Genomic DNA, 19,743 nt, shown 5'->3' with positions numbered 1-19,743 from the left:
TAAACTTGTACATCAAACACCTGACAGTATTATCAGACTGGTTTAGATAGAGTTTGAGCAAACATTTTGCCAATATCTGATACAGTGGAAGATGACTATCTCAAATGTGTCACTTTCCAAGGATAGCATATCTTTTACATTGGTTACCGCACCATAGTAGGTGCTCTTATCAGTTTACATAACACAGATTTTCAAACAAAGCTAAAATTTGTCTGTTGCATTTTCAGCATTAGGAATATCTTCTGTGGGTCTGGTAACCTTCAGAGCTTCAGCACTATTAGTTCCTTAGTAACATTGAATTCTGAAAAGAAAGATTCTAATTGAGCAGTATTACTTTTATAATGACTTGTCCAGGGCTTGGAAAATTACCTTTTATCCTGCATTATTTACATATTTTGAGAAAGCTCATTTGTATCATCTAATAAAGAAAATGGTAATCTCAATATAAATTCATCTAAAGATTTTGGTGCAGTCTCGAAATTTACATTAGATAGTACCAACAGTGTTTTCTGCTTGTCTTTTTCTTCCTTTTTTTTTCTGTTTAAAGACTTAAGTTGTACATAGTAACTTCTTCTTCATGATATTAATTAGATCTGTTATGTTTGACTTTAAATAATGCTTATAGGAAAGATGTTCTGAGAAGGGATGATTTCGAGAGCAGTTTTATAGCTCAGACAGATTCATGGCATATCAGGCAAACAGGATATCTTCAGTCACAGAGGTCAAGAATCCAGTCTGTGAAAATGAGGTATTTGAAAGAGGCATGTGGTATGACTAAATAGAATAAAGTAATGAGTGGGTGAATGAGAAATTTGATATTCAGGGAATGCAATGGGAATGACCTGTGGAGTGGTAGAATTGATGAAACAATAATTTGAGATGGTTTAGGCATATGGAAAGAATGCGAGATGGTGAGTTCACAAGGAGAGTGTATGATAGTCTGATTAAAAGAGTTGGTCTGAGAGTAAGATCTCATGTGATGTATGGAAATAAAGTGGAAGAATATTGGAGGGAGGGAAATGAGGGAAGAATGGTATTTGCGAAGGGGGCTTATAAAGTCAGGGATAGGTAGACATTCCCTTGGCTTGCTGCTGCTGCTGGCAGCGGCCACCCCCCATGGGAATTTCTAAAGGGAATGGGCTTCAGAGACATATAAATGGTATGAACAAATGATAGCAGTCCTTGTTTTGTGACAAACCTTGCACTGTGAACAAGCTTAAAACTTGTTAACACTTATCATACTTTAGGAAACAGAAAGAGAAAAAATATGTCTTCTTTATCTTTCTTGTTACTTTTCTTTAATCCTCAGAATCAATACTTGGCAGTATTGTCTGATATTTAATGAGTGGCAAGTGCCTGCTTGAGATTGAGTTGGTCCTTCCTTCCCTCTTCATTTACACCTTTGGTTGTGAATTTATGGATATATGCAGATAATTAGGATTCAGAAAATGATTACTTTGTAGGAAATTCACCACAAACCCTGTATATAAATACTGAATTGAAGGGCCAGGTCCATCCTCTATGCTTAGGATTTCCCATGACATCCATACCTTTTCTCACTGTCAATTTATTCAATATCTTTGTATAGATTCATCATATATGCTTGCTTTTCACGAGTTGTATTTATAGTCATGATACATTATGTATTTCCAAATATGAGGATAGGCATTGCAGAATATCTCTACACTTTATATCCTTCTCATATTCATCTTGTGAATTGATTTCTTGAAGATATCTGTAATGTGCCATCCTTTCAACACTCATACACGTTTTTTTTTTAATTTTCCAAAAGAAGGAACAGAGGGGGGCCAGGTGAGGATATTCCACTAAGTCCCAGTCCTCTGTTCTTAACGCTACCTCGCTAACGCGGGAAATGGCGAATAGTTTAAAAGAAAGAAGAACCATGGAAGCGGAAGTGGATCATAGGGTGGGGGAGGGGGCGAAAATTTTGGGAGCCTTGAAAAATGTGTGGAAGTCGAGAACATTATCTCGGAAAGCAAAAATGGGTATGTTTGAAGGAATAGTGGTTCCAACAATGTTGTATGGTTGCGAGGCGTGGGCTATGGATAGAGTTGTGCGCAGGAGGATGGATGTGCTGGAAATGAGATGTTTGAGGACAATGTGTGGTGTGAGGTGGTTTGATCGAGTAAGTAACGTAAGGGTGAGAGAGATGTGTGGAAATAAAAAGAGCGTGGTTGAGAGAGCAGAAGAGGGTGTTTTGAAATGGTTTGGGCACATGGAGAGAATGAGTGAGGAAAGATTGACCAAGAGGATATATGTGTCGGAGGTGGAGGGAGCGAGGAGAAGAGGGAGACCAAATTGGAGGTGGAAAGATGGAGTGAAAAAGATTTTGTGTGATCGGGGCCTGAACATGCAGGAGGGTGAAAGGAGGGCAAGGAATAGAGTGAATTGGAGCCATGTGGTATACAGGGGTTGACGTGCTGTCAGTGGATTGAATCAGGGCATGTGAAGCGTCTGGGGTAAACCATGGAAAGCTGTGTAGGTATGTATATTTGCGTGTGTGGACGTGTGTATGTACATGTGTATGGGGGGGGGGGGGTTGGGCCATTTCTTTCGTCTGTTTATATATATATATATATATATATATATATATATATATATATATATATATATATAGGGGATTAAGAGTACTTCCCACGTATTCCCTGCGTGTCGTAGAAGGCAACTAAAAGGGGAGGGAGCGGGGGGCTGGAAATCCTCCCCTCTCGTTTTTTTTTTTATTTTCCAAAAGAAGGAACAGAGAATTGGGCCAGGTGAGGGTATTCCCTCAAAGGCCCAGTCCTCTGTTCTTAACGCTACCTCGCTAATGCGGGAAATGGTGAATAGTTTGAAAGAAAAATATATATATATATATATATATATATATATATATATTTTTTTTTATTTTGCTTTGTCGCTGTCTCCCGCGTTTGCGAGGTAGCACAAGGAAACAGACGAAAGAAATGGACCAACCGACCCCCATACACACATATATACATACACGTCCACACATGCAAATATACATACCTATACATCTCAATGTACACATATATATACACACACAGACACATACATATATACCCATGCACACAATTCACACTGTCTGCCTATATTCATTTCCATCGCCACCTTGCCACACATGGAATACCATCCCCCTCCCCCCTCATATATATATATGTAAGTAGCATTTCTGGATCTGGAGAAGGCATATGATAGGGTTGATAGAGCTGCTTTATGGAAGGATTGAAGAGTATATGGTGTGGGAGGTAAGTTGTTAGAAGCAGTGAAAAGTTTTTACCAAGAATATAAGGCATGTGTATGAGTAGGAAGAGATTTGTTCCCAGTGATTGTCGGTTTGTGGCAGGGGTGTGTTATATACCCATGGTTGTTTAATTTGTTAATTTGCAGGAGTTTTGGAGAGAGGGGTGATTATGCAGTATGTTGGGGATGAGAGGTCCTGGGAAGTGAGCCAGTTGTTCACTGATGATACAGCTCTAGTGGCTGATTCGTGTGAGAAATTGCAGAAGAAGGTGACTGAGTTTGGAAAAGTGTGTGAAAGGAGAAAGTTGAGAGCAAATGTGAATAAGAGCAAAGTTATTAGAGTCAGTAGGGTTGAGGAAGTGGAGTGTTTTAGATATCTGGGAGTGGACATAGCAGCAGATGGAACCATGGAAGAAGAAGTGAGTCACAGGGTAGGGGATGGGGCGAAGTTTCTTGGAGCATTGAAGAATGTGTGGAAGGAGAGAACGTTATCTCAGAGTGCAAAAATGGATATGTTTTAAAGAATAGTAGTTCCATCAATGTTATATGGTTGTGAGGCATGGGCTAGAGTTAGAGTTGTACAGAGAAGGGTGGATGTGTTGGAAATGAAGTGTTGAGGACAATATCTGGTGTGAGGTGGTTTGATCAAGTAGGTAATGAAAGGGTAAGAGAGATGTGTGGAAATAAAAAGTGGGTGTGTTGAAATGGTTTGGACATATGGAGAGAGTGGGTGAGGAAAGATTAACAAAGAGGATATTTATGTCAGATGTGGAGGGAACAAGAAGAAGCAGGATACCAAATTGGAGGTGGAAGGATGGAGTGAAAAAGATTTTGAGTCATCGGGGCCTGAACATACAGGAGGGTGAGATGTGTTATACCGGGATCAATGTGCTATCAGTGGACTGAACCAGGGCATGTGAAGCGTCTGAGGTAAATCACAGCTCCCTTTCCACAGCCAGGCCCCACAAAACTTTCCATGGTTTACCCCAGACACTCCACATGCCTTGGTTCAATCCATTGACAGCACATTGACCCCAGTATACCACATTGTTCCAATTTACTCTATTCCTTGCACACCTTTCACCCTCCTGTATGTATGTTCAGGCCTCAATCACTCAAAATCTTTTTCACTCCATCCTTCCACCTCCAGTTTGGTCTCCCACTTCTCCTCGTTCCCTCTACTTCTGACATATATTCTCTGTCAATCTTTCCTCACTCATTCTTTCCATGTGACCAAACCATTTCAACACACCCTCTTCTGCTCTCTCAACTACACTCTTTTTATTACAACACATCTCTCTTACCTTTTCATTACTTACTCGATCAAACCACCTCACACCACATATTGTCCTCAAACATTTCATTTCCAACACATCCACCCTACTCCGCACAACCTTATCAATAGCCCATGCCTTGCAACCATATAACATTGTTGGAACCACTATTCCTTCAAACATACCCATTTTTGCTCTCCGAGATAACGTGCTCGCCCTCCACGCATTCTTCAACGCTCGTAGAACCTTTGCCCCATCCCCCACCCTGTGACTCTCTATCGCTTCCATGGTTCCATCTGCTGCTAAATCCACTCCCAGATATCTAAATCACTTCACTTCCTCCAGTTTTTTTCCATTCAAACTTCCCTCCCAATTAACTTGTCCCTCAACCCTACTGAACCTAATAGACTTGCTCAAATTCACATTTACTCTCAGCTTTCTTCTTTCACACATTTTTCCAAAGTCAGTCACCAACTTCTGCAGTTTCTCATCCACAACAGACTGCATACTTGCTCCTCTGTCCAAAACTCTTGCATTCACCTCCCTAACCACCCCATCCATAAACAATTAAACATCCATGGAATCATCATACACCCCTGCCACAAACCAACATTCACTGAGAACCAATCACTTTCCTCTCTTCCTACTCATACACATGCCTTACATCCTTGGTAAAAACTTTTCACTGCTTCTAGCAACTTACCTCCCACACCATATACTCTTAATACCTTCCACAAAGCATCTCTATCAACCCTATTATATGCCTTCTCCAGATCCATAAATGCTACATACAAATCCATCTGTTTTTCCAAGTATTTCTCACATACATTCTTCAAAGCAAACACCTGATCCACACATCCTCCACCACTTCTGAAACCACACTGCTCATCCCCAGTCTGATGCTCTGTACATGCCTTTACCCTCTATCAATACCCTCCCAAATAATTTCCCAGGAATACTCAACAAACTTATACCTCTGTAATATGAACCCTTACCTTCATCCCCTTTGCCTTTGTACAATGGCACTATGCATGCATTTTGCCAATATAGATAATATATCTGCCTTTCTTTTAGTATGCAGTTTGATATACCTTTAAATATTCCTTAGTTCAGGCTCTTTTTCATACGTATGCAACAAACTTTAGTGTAAACTTTATTATCATTTAGTTTTCTCTTTTACTCTCTTCAGTCCCTTTTACCTAATTCTTCTTCTTGTCTGCTGACGCTTCACTATAGATGTGATCCTTACGTAAGAGGTCTAAAGCACTTAGTATGCATGCTCTTTTATCCACATCTATGTCTTTAATACCTATCTACTGTTTTGAAAATATTCCTGTCTTGTACGCAGTTCACTGTAAAGCAAGTCACTCAAGTTTCATATGATTTGCCTTATACTTTATTGTTACATCCTCCTTACAGCCTTTGCTAGCACTTTCCTTATACCATATATAGACTTGAGGAATTGTGTTTCTCTTATCAGTCAACTATTATTTGAGTGATTTTGAGAGCAGTAAATCAGATGTACTTGATTCTTTTTTAACATTATCTTTTTAAGGTTTCATAAATGTAACCAGGTCGTCATAACTTCTTTGTGGCAAGTTATCACTTAACATACACTTTTTTGATTCAGTTTCTTTTATTTTGAAATTATTCCTTTTTTCTTCATTTCTCCTGTAGAGTTAGTTGTACAGTAATGCACCTATGCAGTGTTTTCAGTATAATGAGTTTATGTTACAGTCATTTATATTAAGAGTTAAAGAAAATGCAATACATGATATTAATTTGAATTGTAAGTCACCTGTACTTGATTATGTAGTAAAGGAAATTTTTCTCTTCTTGTCTTAACATAAGTGCATCCAGGACTATTTTATGTAGGTTCATGGCAGCTGATGAATGTAAATCCGACAAATAGTGGAGAAGAGTAAAACTGTCCATGAAGTTTGGATCAATTCAAATGATAACATTTATGTATATAGGGTTTGTTAAAAGAAGTGAAGGGATTTTATGTACAGAGGCTGTATTAGATTCTGTTTTTATTAAATATTGGCTTTATCAGACACTCTAACTGGAATTACAGCACAGAATTCCAGTAGATCTGATGGTAGTCCGAAGTGGCCTATGCTTGCAATCACCAACAACTGCTCTGGAAGTAGGGTATAGTTTCTGTATATTGTTGTACTATTGTGTCCTTTTAATATATGTACAGGTGAGTACATACATAGCCATAGCTAAATTTCACCTGCATGTGGTTCCACTGCAAGTAAAACTTCCAACTCCAAAAGAGTCCATTTTATCCCTGGTACTGATTGTAGAACAGCCTTTGAGCTGTGCAAGCCCATGTAGAAGGGATTTTAGGATTATATGTTAATAATGATGAAAATGACAATAATAATGATAACAATAAACAAGACATATGAAGCAGTCACGGGGACTGGTTGTGGATTGGAGGTTCTGGTTGGCACACAAGACATCTATGCGCAATAGTTAGAGAATGGATATGAGCAAATGAGGCCACTCTTCATCTGTTTGTGGTGGTACCTAATGGGAAATGGCAAAAAGTATTAATCTGTTAATGTATTTATGATTACCCTAGGACCAGTTTCCATGAGAGAGTTCTAATGTTAACCAGGACCTCTTTCTAAAGGCTCCTGCCATGCAAGGCTGCATAACTTCCAGTAGCAGGGAAATGTAGACTCCATTGGAGTTAAGTTTTTACACGACCATACTCCAACAATACAGCCTTCCTAAAAGTGGCTTTTCACTTGTGGTGCAACCTGTTGCAGGTGAAGCCCAGTAGCACCTGAATACACATTTACATGTACTTAGAAGACACTTAGTACTCAGGGCACCCCAGAAAACCTGTTTAACCCAGGATTGAATTAAGATATTGTACATTTGCATTGAATATTAATAGACAGCAGACTAGCATCACTGTAACACCTCAATCATAATTAGAGTTCATTTTTTGTTCACTTGATTTCACCAAATGTACTTTTGTTTTACAAGGAAGGCAACATTATGTCAGTTATTGTACAAATCCAGACTTTTTTTTTCGGAAGCATTGCTACTGTATCATGAATGTAACATTATGTAACATTATCATGTCTTCGATATCAAATCCACCACAGCTATCGTAAGAGAAAATTATATCTTATTCCCTTAAAGATTTCATTGTAATAGAATCTTAATATCAGCATACAGTATGGTATTGCTACCTTATTGTGGTTTGTTTGTTCTGGCTACTGTGAGCATGTGGTCAGTAAATTATGATTTATGATATATTTATTTCAGAAAACCGTAGATTTTTTTTATAGCGACAGTTGTTGTGCAGTGTGGCTTTCTTTGGTGAAACATCATTTCTGAAGTAGAAAGAGTAGAATTTGTTTGTGAAAATGTGGTTAGATTTCGTGGAGTGTCCGATCCATTTAGCCACTTTGAAGTATCATTGATTTATTGGACTATAAGTCCTATATATATATAGAATGAAGGTCAGATATAATGAGCCAATCAAATGTGTTGAAACAGTGCATTCTTTAGACGGTCTCCCCCAGAATCAGAAGGATTCACTGTAGTTATATTTTGTAAAGCATAAAGAAAATCTTTTACAGAATAAAGATAAGTAATCAGAATTTTCATGATGAATGTCTTGAATGAATGGATTTTGAAGCAAATAATTTTTTGATATTCATCTTAGGTATGTCTGCAATTTCAGGTTCAACTGGACATCTCTTGATCAGTTTCTGTTGGCTTCTCAAAACAGTAGCATGTACATGCTTATTGTTCAAAAGTGTTTTTCCAAACTAAAGTCTACAACCTTTTCATCATTTATCTCGTACAGTTCCATCTTTCCAAAATCTTCAAATACGCCTATGGATGAAATGTTTAGAGGTAGCAAACATTATTGTAAATAAAGTTATATGAAATCCCTATACATCTCTTAGCAGACCCTTCATAATACTGATGTCATTACTGGTACTTTTCTTCGTGATATGTATCTCCTTATGGATAAATTTTTATTGCATATAGGTAAGAATGCAGTTATATTACAGAATGAATTGGATGTTTTGGAACCCACGCAAGGCATGGGAGTGGAAGTAGCTGTTTCCTTTCTTCACCGATTAGTAAATATGGCAGATGTGCTTGTATTTGCTTCCTCCCTTAACTTCTCAGAGTTGGAGGCTGAGAAAAACATGTCAAGTGGAGGCATCCTTAGACAGTGTTTACGCTTAGTATGTAATTTTCAACTTTGGGAGTTGTGATTTTCAGATAAACATTTCTAGTATTGATGTAGAATAAGTATTTTGTGGGAAATCTGAATATTTGAATTTGAAGTAAATGTGATATGGATTGCATATATGAATTTTTCATATTTCAGCAGAAAAGAACAAAAGGTCTCATTGAATACATAAATAAAGAAATGGATGTTTCAGTGCTAATGATATATTTATTATTCTCATATAACCACTATTACGGTTACAGGCTCTTGATATTATTATTATGCTAATGATATATTTATTATTCTCATATAACCACTATTACGGTTACAGGCTCTTGATATTATTATTATGAAAATAGGTCTGCACTGTGGCTGTGAGAAATTGCCTTGAGTGTCGTGAACGGACGCGACTTCAGGAAGTAAATGGTGCTGGTAGTAATGGCATCAAACCTGTCAACAAATCGCGACATATTCATTCACTCATAAGAGGTGCACAGGCTTCCCCAAAGGTAAATATAAGGAACTGTTAAGGAAAGCAAGAGATTCATTCCCCAACATGGGATGCAGAAGTGAAATCAGAAGTTTCTGTAAGGGTGGAAGCATGAATGGGGATGTAAGGATCAGTTGATGATTCAGTCAAGTATGCAGAACAAATGCTAATGAAGCACACTAGTCTTACAGTTTAGAGAAATGTTTGCTTCAGACTGGACTTAAGTTCAAGATATGTATGAATGAGATCAAAGGCTGAACACTTTTGATCTGCTCTGTGCAAATGAGATTGGAGTCGAAAATGATATGTGGTTGGAAAACAGGTAATATGTAATGTAATGTAATGTAAACCATGGAAAGTTGTGTGGGGCCTGGATGTGGAAAGGGAGCTGTGGTTTCGGGCATTATTGCATGAGAGCTAGAGACTGAGTGTGAACGAATGGGGCCTTTGTTGTCTTTTCCTAGCGCTTCCTCGCACACATGAGGGGGGAGGGGGATGGTATTCCATATGTGGCGAGGTGGCGATGGGAATGAATAAAGGCAGACTGTGTGCATGGGTATATATGTATGTGTCTGTGTGTGTATATATATGTGTACATTGAGATGTATAGGTATGTATATTTGCGTGTGTGGACGTATATGTATATACATGTGTATGGGGGTGGGTTGGGCCATTTCTTTCGTCTGTTTCCTTGCGCTACCTCGCAAACGCGGGAAACAGCGACAAAGCAAAATAAATATAAATAAATAATTATAGAATCTTAATGTTTAAGGAAATGTTTGAGGTCAGTATGTGGGGTGATGTGGTTTGATCAAGTAATGAATGGAAGCGTAATAGGGAGGTATACTCAACAAACTTATACCTCTGTAGTTTGAACACACCTCTTCAACCCCTTTGCATATATGCAGTGGCACTGTACATGCATTCTGCCAATCTTCAGGCAGGGATAGTGGAGAAAGAATACTTTCCACATATTCCCTGTGTGTCGTAAAAGGCGACTAAAAGGGAAGGGAGTGGGGGGGCTGGAAATACTCCTCTCCAGGTTTTACTTTTCCAAAAGAAGGAACAGAGAAGGAGGCCAAGTAAGAATTTCCCTCTTAGGCTCAGTCCTCTGTTCTTAACACTACCTCACTAATGCAGGAAATGGTGAATGTGTATGAAAACAAAAAAAGGGTCTGTGGAGCCTGGATTTGGATAAGGAGCTGTTGTTTCTGTGCATTACACATGACAGCTAGAGACTGAATGTGAATGAATGTCTGTTTTTCTGGCATTGCCTCGCTGAAGCCTGGGGTTAACGATGCTGTTTCCTTTGGAGTGGGTTGACGCCAGGGATGGATGATGGCAAGCAAATATGAATATGTATATGTGTATATGTTTCTGTATGTATATGTGTATATGTTGATATGTATGTATATGTGCACAATAGGCATTTATGTATATATATATATGTGTATGTGAGTGGATGGGCCATTGTTTGTCTGTTTCCTGGCACTGTCTCACTGACATGGGAAACAGTGATTAATTATGATATAGAATAAAATATATATATATCCCTGGGGATAGGGGAGAAAGAATACTTACCATGTATTCCCTGCTTGTCGTAGAAGGCGACTTAAAGGGGAGGGAGGGGGGGGGCTGCAAATCCTCCCCTCCAGCTTTTACTTTTCCAAAAGAAGGAACAGAGAAGGGGGCCAAGTGAGGATATTTCCCTCTTAGGTTCAATCCTCTGTTCTTAACGCTACCTTGCTAATGCGGGAAATGGCGAATATGCATGAAAAAAAAAACATATATGTATTGTTATTATTATTATTGTTATTATTATTATTATTATTATACTTGATCGACGTTTTCTGTGTCAGTGCATCAGTGCCAGGAAATGGACGAAGAATGTTGGGATGTAAGTTTGAATGGAGAAAAATTGGAGGAAGTGGTGTTTTCGATATCTGGGAGTGGACGTGGCAGCAAATGGAACCATGGAAGCGAAAATGAGTCATAGGGTAGGGGGATGGGACGAAGGTTCTGGGAGCGATGAAGAATGAGTGGAAAGAAAGAACGTTATCTTGGAGAGCAATATTGGGTATGTTTGAAGTAGTTCCAACAATATTATATGGTTGTGAGGCATGGACTATAGACTATAGATATGGTTGTACGGAGGAGGATGGAAGCATTGGAAATGAAGTGTTTGAGGACAATATGTGGTCTGAGGTGGGTTTGATTGAGTAAGTAATGAAAGGGTAAGAGAGATGTGTGGTAATAAAAAGAATGTGGTTGAGAGAGCAGAAGAAGGTGTGTTGAAATCATTTGGACATATGGGGAGAATGAGTGAGAAAAGGTTGACAAAGAGGATATATGTGTCAGAGGTGGAGGGAACAAGGAGAAGCGGGAGACCAAAATGGTGGTGGAAGGATGGTGTGAAAAATTTGTGAGCAGTCAGGGCCTGAACATACAGGATGGTGAAAGGCATGCATGGAATAGAGTGATTTGAAACGTTATGGTATTCTGGGGTCGACATGCTGTCAGTGGACTGAACCAGGGCATGTAAAGCATCTAGGGTAAACCATGGAAAGGTGTGTAGGGCCTGGATGTGGATAGGGAGCTTTGGTTTCAGTGCATTACACATGACAGCTAGAGAATTAGTGTGAGCAGATGTGTCCTTGTTTCGTCTGTTTCCTAGCACAACTTCACTGACACGGGGTGGTATTGCTATTTGCTGTGGGGTGGGGTGGAACTGGGAATGGGTGAAGGCAAGCAAGTATGAATATGTATATGTGCATATATATATGTGTGTGTATGTGTATGTACGTACATGTACATGTAGATACATCTGTTTCCTGGCATTACCTTGCAAACCTGGAATCGGTGATCATGTATAATAAATAAAATATGTAGATATTTGGTGATATCCATGAGGCAAAATGAAACATGACAAATCCATTTTTAGTTCGAGATGGGTTAATTTGAAAATAATTGCATAATGTGCATTTTTTTAAGTCCAGAATAAGAACACATGGCAGTTAATATATTAGCTTTTTCTTTTTTTAAATTGTGTGTGCTTATTCAGTTTTCAGTACTTCTGCTAAAAATTTCCTGTATTGTTATATTATTCCTAGAATTTTATTACCTAAAGTCTTGTATTTCAGTTTCATAATTCCAAAAATGATCAAAGGAAATTTTGATATTCTAGGTATGCTGTATACTTATAGGTAGTTTGAGGTTTACAATGATAGGGTAGTTTGAAAATGATTGTATAATTGCTGTCTTTATTTTTAGAGTCCAGAATAAGAACACATGCCAGATGATATATTTTTCTTTTGCCAAAATTTAAGTTGTAAGATTTTATTATATTCTCACTCTAGTCTCTTTTAATGCAGAACATTGTAGAGAACCTTGGCACACAGAACAGTCCTGTAAGAGATCCTGAGAAACTTCTCCAAGACATGGATGTTAACAGATTAAGAGCTGTTATATATCGTGATGTGGTATGTATAAAAAATTGGATTATTTTTTATATACCTATCAATCATACCTCATTCTGAAATTAACAGAAGAGTCTGATATAACTTTGCAAGAGATCACAGGCAAAAGCAAATCAGGAAGTAACTAATTATTGTAATACTTTTGAATTTAAGTAAGTATAGGTACACAAATGCAGATAAAGCATTATATCATTGTTAAAAACTTCAGAAGCTGATATTTCTGATTTAATGTACTTTAGTGTATAGTGTTTTGTACTACAGTCTGTAAGATATGACAACTGTTTATGAACCCCCTTCTTTCACTTCTGTAATGTTGAGCCTTTTAGTCAGACTTTCTTAGCTTATCCTCTCCTGTATTTGAACTACTTCAGTACACCTTATTCATCTCTTTCACTCAGGCTAATGTAGAAGTGGTAACAAGTAAAGAAATGAAAAGAAATGGAGTGAAAACTTATGATACAGAGATATATATATCTGTTGAGCATACTGTGATAAGGTGTATGGGAGAGCAGTAATTGTGAGGTTGGTGGCATACACAGAATATATGGCTAAGGAAAAGTAGAAAGGGTGACTTCGGTAGAGGTAGAGGATGTGTGAAGTAGATGCTTGCTTTGAAGAACTTTTGAGAAGAATACTTGAGCAAAAGTGAGTTGCATGCAGTATTTATTGATCAGAAGAAAGCATAACATAGGGTTTACAGAGAGGCTCTGTTGAAGACACTTCAGATATATGGGATAAATAGAATGTTATCAAATTCAGTGAGGATTTTTTTTACCTGTTAAGTAAGGCACATATTTAAGTAGGAAGGGAAGAGGATGAAAAGTTTCCAGTGAAGGTGATTCTCCTTTGAGGATGTGTGATGACGCTATGGTTGTTTAAGGTGCTTTTGGACAGGGTTGTGAGGTTGGTTGGATCTTAGAATAAGGGACAGATCTATGGTATGCCAAGGTGGAGATACTTGGGAGGTGAATCAGTTGCTGTTTACAGATGACAAGGCTTTGTTGATAGACCCCCAGAGAGTATCTCCAGAAGGTGATGACAGAGAATGAGAATTGATTTTATCCAGAATAAGCAAGTATATCTAGCCTGCTTGCTTCCACAAAATACTGTGTAGTTTTAAGATGCATGCCGCAGACAGTTAGGCACACCTTCCTACACTATTTTTCCACCAGTTTCCTGGGGATCTACACATTAACTTTAGTGTTCTGTCACTGATATATATACAGAGGCCCCATGCCTACCACAGTTTTGAGTATACATGATTAGAACAACATATATCATTTTCCCAACCATGGCATCAAGTTATCGGTATCTACAGTCATCCATGACACCACTGTTGTATTTTCTGCACTTTGAGTGAGTGTTTCATGGCTGCAGGCAGCCCTGCCCGACTGATCACCATTGCTTGGGAGAGGCTGGAGGAGTGTCATAGTTCACTGATGTTGCTAGGGTGAGCATTGAGTTAGTCTTTTGTTCAGTTTAGCTGGATTGTTGCTTAGTTGGAGTACAGAGGGTTGATATCTTTGATGTCATACCGCCATTGCATTACTTGACAGTTTTGCCCATGATTTCATATTACTTTTGCAAAATAAGCATTTTGTTGTTTTTAAGGTATAACTTGCTTTTCTTTAACCTTGAAGTTTGACTATAAGACTTAATGTATGTTTGTCATGAGGTACTCTCCCTAACCCTTACTCCTATGGGCCTTGCACCTTGTTAACTATTGGGGTCTTCCGAGAACATAACCCCATTGGTAGGCAAGAGACTTCTGTAGTATTCTTGTTTCTTTTTTCATATGTTCTTTACTTTGAGACACATTTCTTTCATTTCTTAATGAGGAAGGAAAATCTAAATGAAACTCACTTTCCAAAACTTTTCCTCCACCATTTCTTTAGAGAATCTTCCATTAACTTCAGTATTAAACCACTGACATATGAAATGTATTGATTCAGTCTGTGCACACCCTGTGCTTTTACATGCATATCGTTTATTTCATAATGGAAAATAGATAACTTCAATGATGCACATCCTCCAAAACCCATCTCCTCCATTTTTCCACTACTCTCCTTGGAACTTTAATATTATACCACTGGCCTGTAAAATGCATTGGTTCACATTTTGTACATATCCTTTGCTTTTACATTTGTTTGTTTCATTTTAAAATGAAAACAGATAACTTGAATTATGTACACCAAAATCCTCCTCCTTCATATCTCCAGGAACTTCGGCATTATACCATGGCCGTATAAGGTATGTTAGCTAACTTTTTTGTTACATAAGCTTTACTATTGCCTGTATTTATTTTATATCATAATGAGAGACAAAATTTGAAGACCTTCTCTTATGTCAAAGTTTAACAAGTCACCAGCCAGTTATGGGTTAAACAATGCTGTGTAGCTACAGAGACTGGTATTAACCATGTTTGGTGATAAGAAAAAATTAGGGCAGCTAGATGGCCAGCTATGACCATGATGATGCCAACTTGCTATTGGCAGGGTTTATCAAAGCACAATAAGGTGGGGAGAAGGGGGAGATATTTAGATGAGTAGATTCACAGTTATTAATGAACTTTTTTCATGCATATTTGTTGTTTCCCATGTTAGTGTGGTAGCACTTGGACCAGGTGAAGAAAGGGCCTTATTTGCTCGCATCCATTTAGTAGCTAAAATTTGTAATGTGCTGAAACCATAGATGCCTGTTCACAACCAAGTTACACAGACCATTATGTGTAGCCTCTTCATATGTCCTGGTTGAGTCCATTGATATCTCGTTGCCCCCTGTATACCTCCTTGTTCCAATTTAGTCATATCCTGTGCATGCCTTGTACCCTACTGCAAGTTCAAGCAGTCAGGACTCAAACTTTTTCCACTCCGTCCTTCCATATCTGGTTCAGTCCCTCTTCTCCTTGTTTTCTTCTTTTCTGACACATACACCCTCCCTGTCAACCTTTTCTCTCTCATTTTCTTCATATGTCCAGACCATTTCAACATACCATCTTCAGGTCTGTCAACCATGGTCTAATTATCACACTTTTCTCTCACCTTGTCATGTCTTACTCAATCAACCCTCCTAACACCATACTTTCCTAAACTCAGAAACCAACTTGTTTTGTTTCTCACTCAGATCTGCCACTAGCATTGTGTCACCAGGAAACAGTAACTAACCCCGTCTGAGCCTCCCACCCCTAAAAGACCTCTGACCTAACCATATTCCTAAAACCCTCACATTCACCTCCCTTACTACCCCATCCATAAACAGATTAAACAGCCATGGTGATATCACTTACCCCTGCTGCAGACTCACCTGCACCAGGTACCACTCATCCTTCTCTCTATGTGCTCATTTGCCTTACTCTCTTGATAAAATCTTACTTCTTCTAATAGCTTCCTTCCACATGATTTATATGTAACACCTTCCACAATGCATTTTGAGTTATTTATAATCACACGAGGACCAATATCTGAGGAAGAGTTTCGGTGTTACCCAGAACCTGGTTCTAAAGTCTCCCACAGCCCTAGGCTGTGTTACTTCCAGTAGCAAGGAAATGAAGACTCCTTTGGAGTAGGAGGCTCTTTAATAAGACTCTACTACCAATGGTGCAGTCTAACCACTGGCGATTTTTTACTTGTTGATTTTTTACATATTTATTATACTTTTTTGTCTTTTCCCAGTGCTACCTCATGGGTGTGTGTGCTGTTTCATGTGTGGCGGGATAGCAACGGGAATGGATAAAGGCAGCAATTATGAATATGTACATGTGTATGTCTGTGTATGTATATGTATGTATACGTTGACAGGTATAGGTATGTAGATATGCGTGTGTGAGCATTTATGTATATACATGTGTATGTGGGTGGATTGGGCCATTCTTTTGTCTGTTTCTTTGCGCTACCTTGCTGACGCGGGAGACGGCAATTAAGTATAATGAAAAATATAAAAGGAAAGTTTTGTGGGGCCTGGATATGGAAAGGGAGCTTTGGTTTTGGTGCATTATACATGACAGCTAGAGACTGAGTGTAAATGAATATGGCCTTTGTTTTTTCATAGTGCTACCTCGCGTGCATGCGGGGGAAGGGGGGGTGTCATTTCATGTGTGGCGGGGTGATAGGAATGAATAAAGGCAGCAAGTATGAATTATGTACATGTATATATATGTATATGTCTGTGTATGTATATATATATATATATATATATATATATATATATATATATATATATATATATATATATATGTATACGTTGAAATGTATAGGTATGTATATGTGCGTGTGTGGATGTGTATGTATATACATGTGCATGTGGGTGGGTTGGGCATTCTTTCGTGTTTCCTTACGCTACCTCTTGACCTCCTGCCTCTTTCTATTATACTTCTCCCAGCCGTTTGCATTATTTCCTTGCAAAACTCGTCCAAATGCCTCCCTCTTCTCTTTCGTTAATAATCTTACTTCATCCCACCGCTCACTACCCTTTCTGATCTGCCCACCTCCCACGCTTCTTATGCCACAAGCATCTTTTATGCAAACCATCACTGCTTCCCTAAATACATCCCATTCCTCCCCCACTCCCCTTACGTCCTTTGTTCTCACCTTTTTCCATTCTGTACTCAGTCTCTCCTGGTACTTCCTCACACAAGTCTCATTCCCAAGCTCACTTACTCTCACCACTCTCTTCACCCCAGTATTCTCTCCTCTGAAAACCTCTACAAATCTTCACCTTCGCCTCCACAAGATAATGATCGGACATCCCTCCAGTTGGTATCAGAAGTAGAGGGAAAAAGGAAAAGGGGAAGACCAAATTGGAGATGAAGGATGGGATGAAAAAGATTTTGATTGCTTGGGGGCTTGAACATGTAGAAGGGTGAAAGGAGTGAATTGGATTGCTGGGATATGCAGAGGGTGACATGATGTCAGTAGACTGAGCTAAGGCACTTGAAGCAGTTAGGAAAAACTGGTTGTGTATGGAAGGCTGTGATTTAGGTGATATATAATGGATGAGAGTAAATGGAGCCTTTCTTCATCTTTTCTTGGTACTACCTTGCTGATGTGAAAAATGGCAAGCAAGGATGAAAAAATGTTTATATGCATTTCACTATTCATATGGTGTTACAAGACTGCCTGTGGTTACACTGCAAGTGGTAGAGTAACCTTTGGTGAGTCTGTTTCATTGTCAGCAGATGAAAGGTGGTGCAATTTCGTTGAGGAGCTTCATGCTGTAAAGGAGTCCATGATTATTATGCCTTTTGTTGTAAAACAACCTGGAGAGGTCCTTAAAGAGAGCGATGGTAGCTTTGGAAGATCTCTCAATTTTACTTTTATTTATGAAGATTTTGTTTACTGTAGCACTGTGATACAAAAGTTTTAATGTGTAGGTTATTGTTTTGTCTCTAAATGTAACATAGCTCTGATTGTTAACTCTTTGTTTTGTCTACTTCATTTTTGCTATTCTTTGGGAGATTTCTATTACTTTGATTGTGGTACTTCAGGTTTGATTTTGATAATCCACCTGTAAAGCCAACATTTTTCAACTTTTTCTATAAATGGATAACTTGATGTGATTGGTTGGCTGAGAATGAGCTCAGTTGATTTGTAGCACCTGTAATATTTTCAGCTTTCTTGTTGATGGAGCATACGATAGAGAATGACTTCATTCTATAATTAACATATGCAAATTGGTAGTGATAGGCCATGCTTCCCATAATTCATTACAGTACACACAGTGCCAAATGCATAGTGTGCATAATTTTTTATTAAACTATTATAGGGCGAAGCATACCTCATAGACATAAAAATTTTCATGTGAAGATGTAAATAGTTCATGTGTAAATTCATCTACAGTATATGTGTTTGAAATGAAGGAAACATGTTTCAAAAAGGCATCGTGCAAAGATGTGAAAGATCTGACTCAGAAAGTTTTAGAGAATCACTTTAATTTCTAGTTGAATAAAGAACTCAAGATTGACAGGCATGCATTATGCATGGAGGTAGAAAACATTAGGATCATGAAACAAGCAGTTTATACTTGGAGCACTCTGTTCTTGCCCTGCCTCATGACATCCCCTCCCTTCCCTTCCCCAGCCTTTCCCTTTCTCTTTGTTTCCTTCTCAAGAAAATGGATTGATAAACAGTATGAAAACCAGTATTTTGAAATTAGGTAGTTTTCATTAATTGACTTACAGAGGAGGAAAATAACTGTGCCGAATGTTTTGCATCACTTTTTCATGTTTTTCTCCATTTCCATAAGACTGTGGTTCATTTTAACCAAGTTAGAATCTATTTGTGGAAAATTGTAAAATCTGCTTTGTGTATCACACAGTTTTCAAAGGTTCCTCCTAAATCTTACCAAAAATTTTGAATTTTTTAATAAATCTGCTTTTGGAGAACTGTCAGGAATCAGTATTTTTAAGTTTTTTAAAATAAAACTTTCCTATTGATTGATGGATTGTGCTAACAGACCTATTTTTATTTTGCAGGAAGAAACCAAACAAGCACAGTTTTTATCGTTAGCTATTGTTTATTTTATATCTGTACTAATGGTGTCAAAGTACCGAGATATTCTCGAACCTCCCACCAATGCCCCATCCTCACCACCACCGCCTCCACAGACTGCTCACACCAATGGTGCATTTACACAACATCATTTCTCAGGTGAGTTGTCTATAGCATGCTAATCTTTAAGTAGACAGCACATAATTTATGAGTATTTCATGATTTAACATACACCAAGTTTCAACATTATTTTGGTATTATTATTATTATTATTATTATTATTATTATTATTATTATTATTGTTATTATTTATTTTATTATTTCTATTATTATTTTTATAAGTATTTTTATAATCATTATTATTATTATTTTTTTTTTTTTTTTTTTTTTTTATACTTTGTCGCTGTCTCCCGCGTTTGCGAGGTAGCGCAAGGAAACAGACGAAAGAAATGGCCCAACCCCCCCCCCCCCCCCCATACACATGTACATACACACGTCCACACACGCAAATATACATACCTACACAGCTTTCCATGGTTTA

General features: G+C 38.2%; 1 protein-coding gene across 6 annotated transcripts in view; it reads left to right on the top strand.

Moving 5' to 3' along the window:
* rg (A kinase anchor protein rugose) overlaps window positions 1-19,743 on the top strand; it is a 662,216-nt gene that overhangs the window by 101,793 nt on the left and 540,680 nt on the right. For 5 of the 6 annotated variants that reach the window (XM_071679213.1, XM_071679211.1, XM_071679214.1 and 2 more), the window contains exons 19-22: window positions 8,585-8,764; window positions 9,111-9,260; window positions 12,598-12,720; window positions 19,187-19,361. In XM_071679213.1, the coding sequence (XP_071535314.1) occupies window positions 8,585-8,764; window positions 9,111-9,260; window positions 12,598-12,720; window positions 19,187-19,361 (628 nt within the window). The remainder of the gene's footprint in view (window positions 1-8,584; window positions 8,765-9,110; window positions 9,261-12,597; window positions 12,721-19,186; window positions 19,362-19,743) is intronic. The other variant, XM_071679212.1, reaches the window with a different exon arrangement.

Source organism: Panulirus ornatus, chromosome 29, assembly GCF_036320965.1.
Source record: "Panulirus ornatus isolate Po-2019 chromosome 29, ASM3632096v1, whole genome shotgun sequence".
Lineage (NCBI taxonomy): Eukaryota > Metazoa > Arthropoda > Malacostraca > Decapoda > Palinuridae > Panulirus > Panulirus ornatus.
The sequence above is the reverse complement of the archived record's forward strand: the minus strand, read 5'-3'. Positions and strand labels throughout refer to the sequence as shown.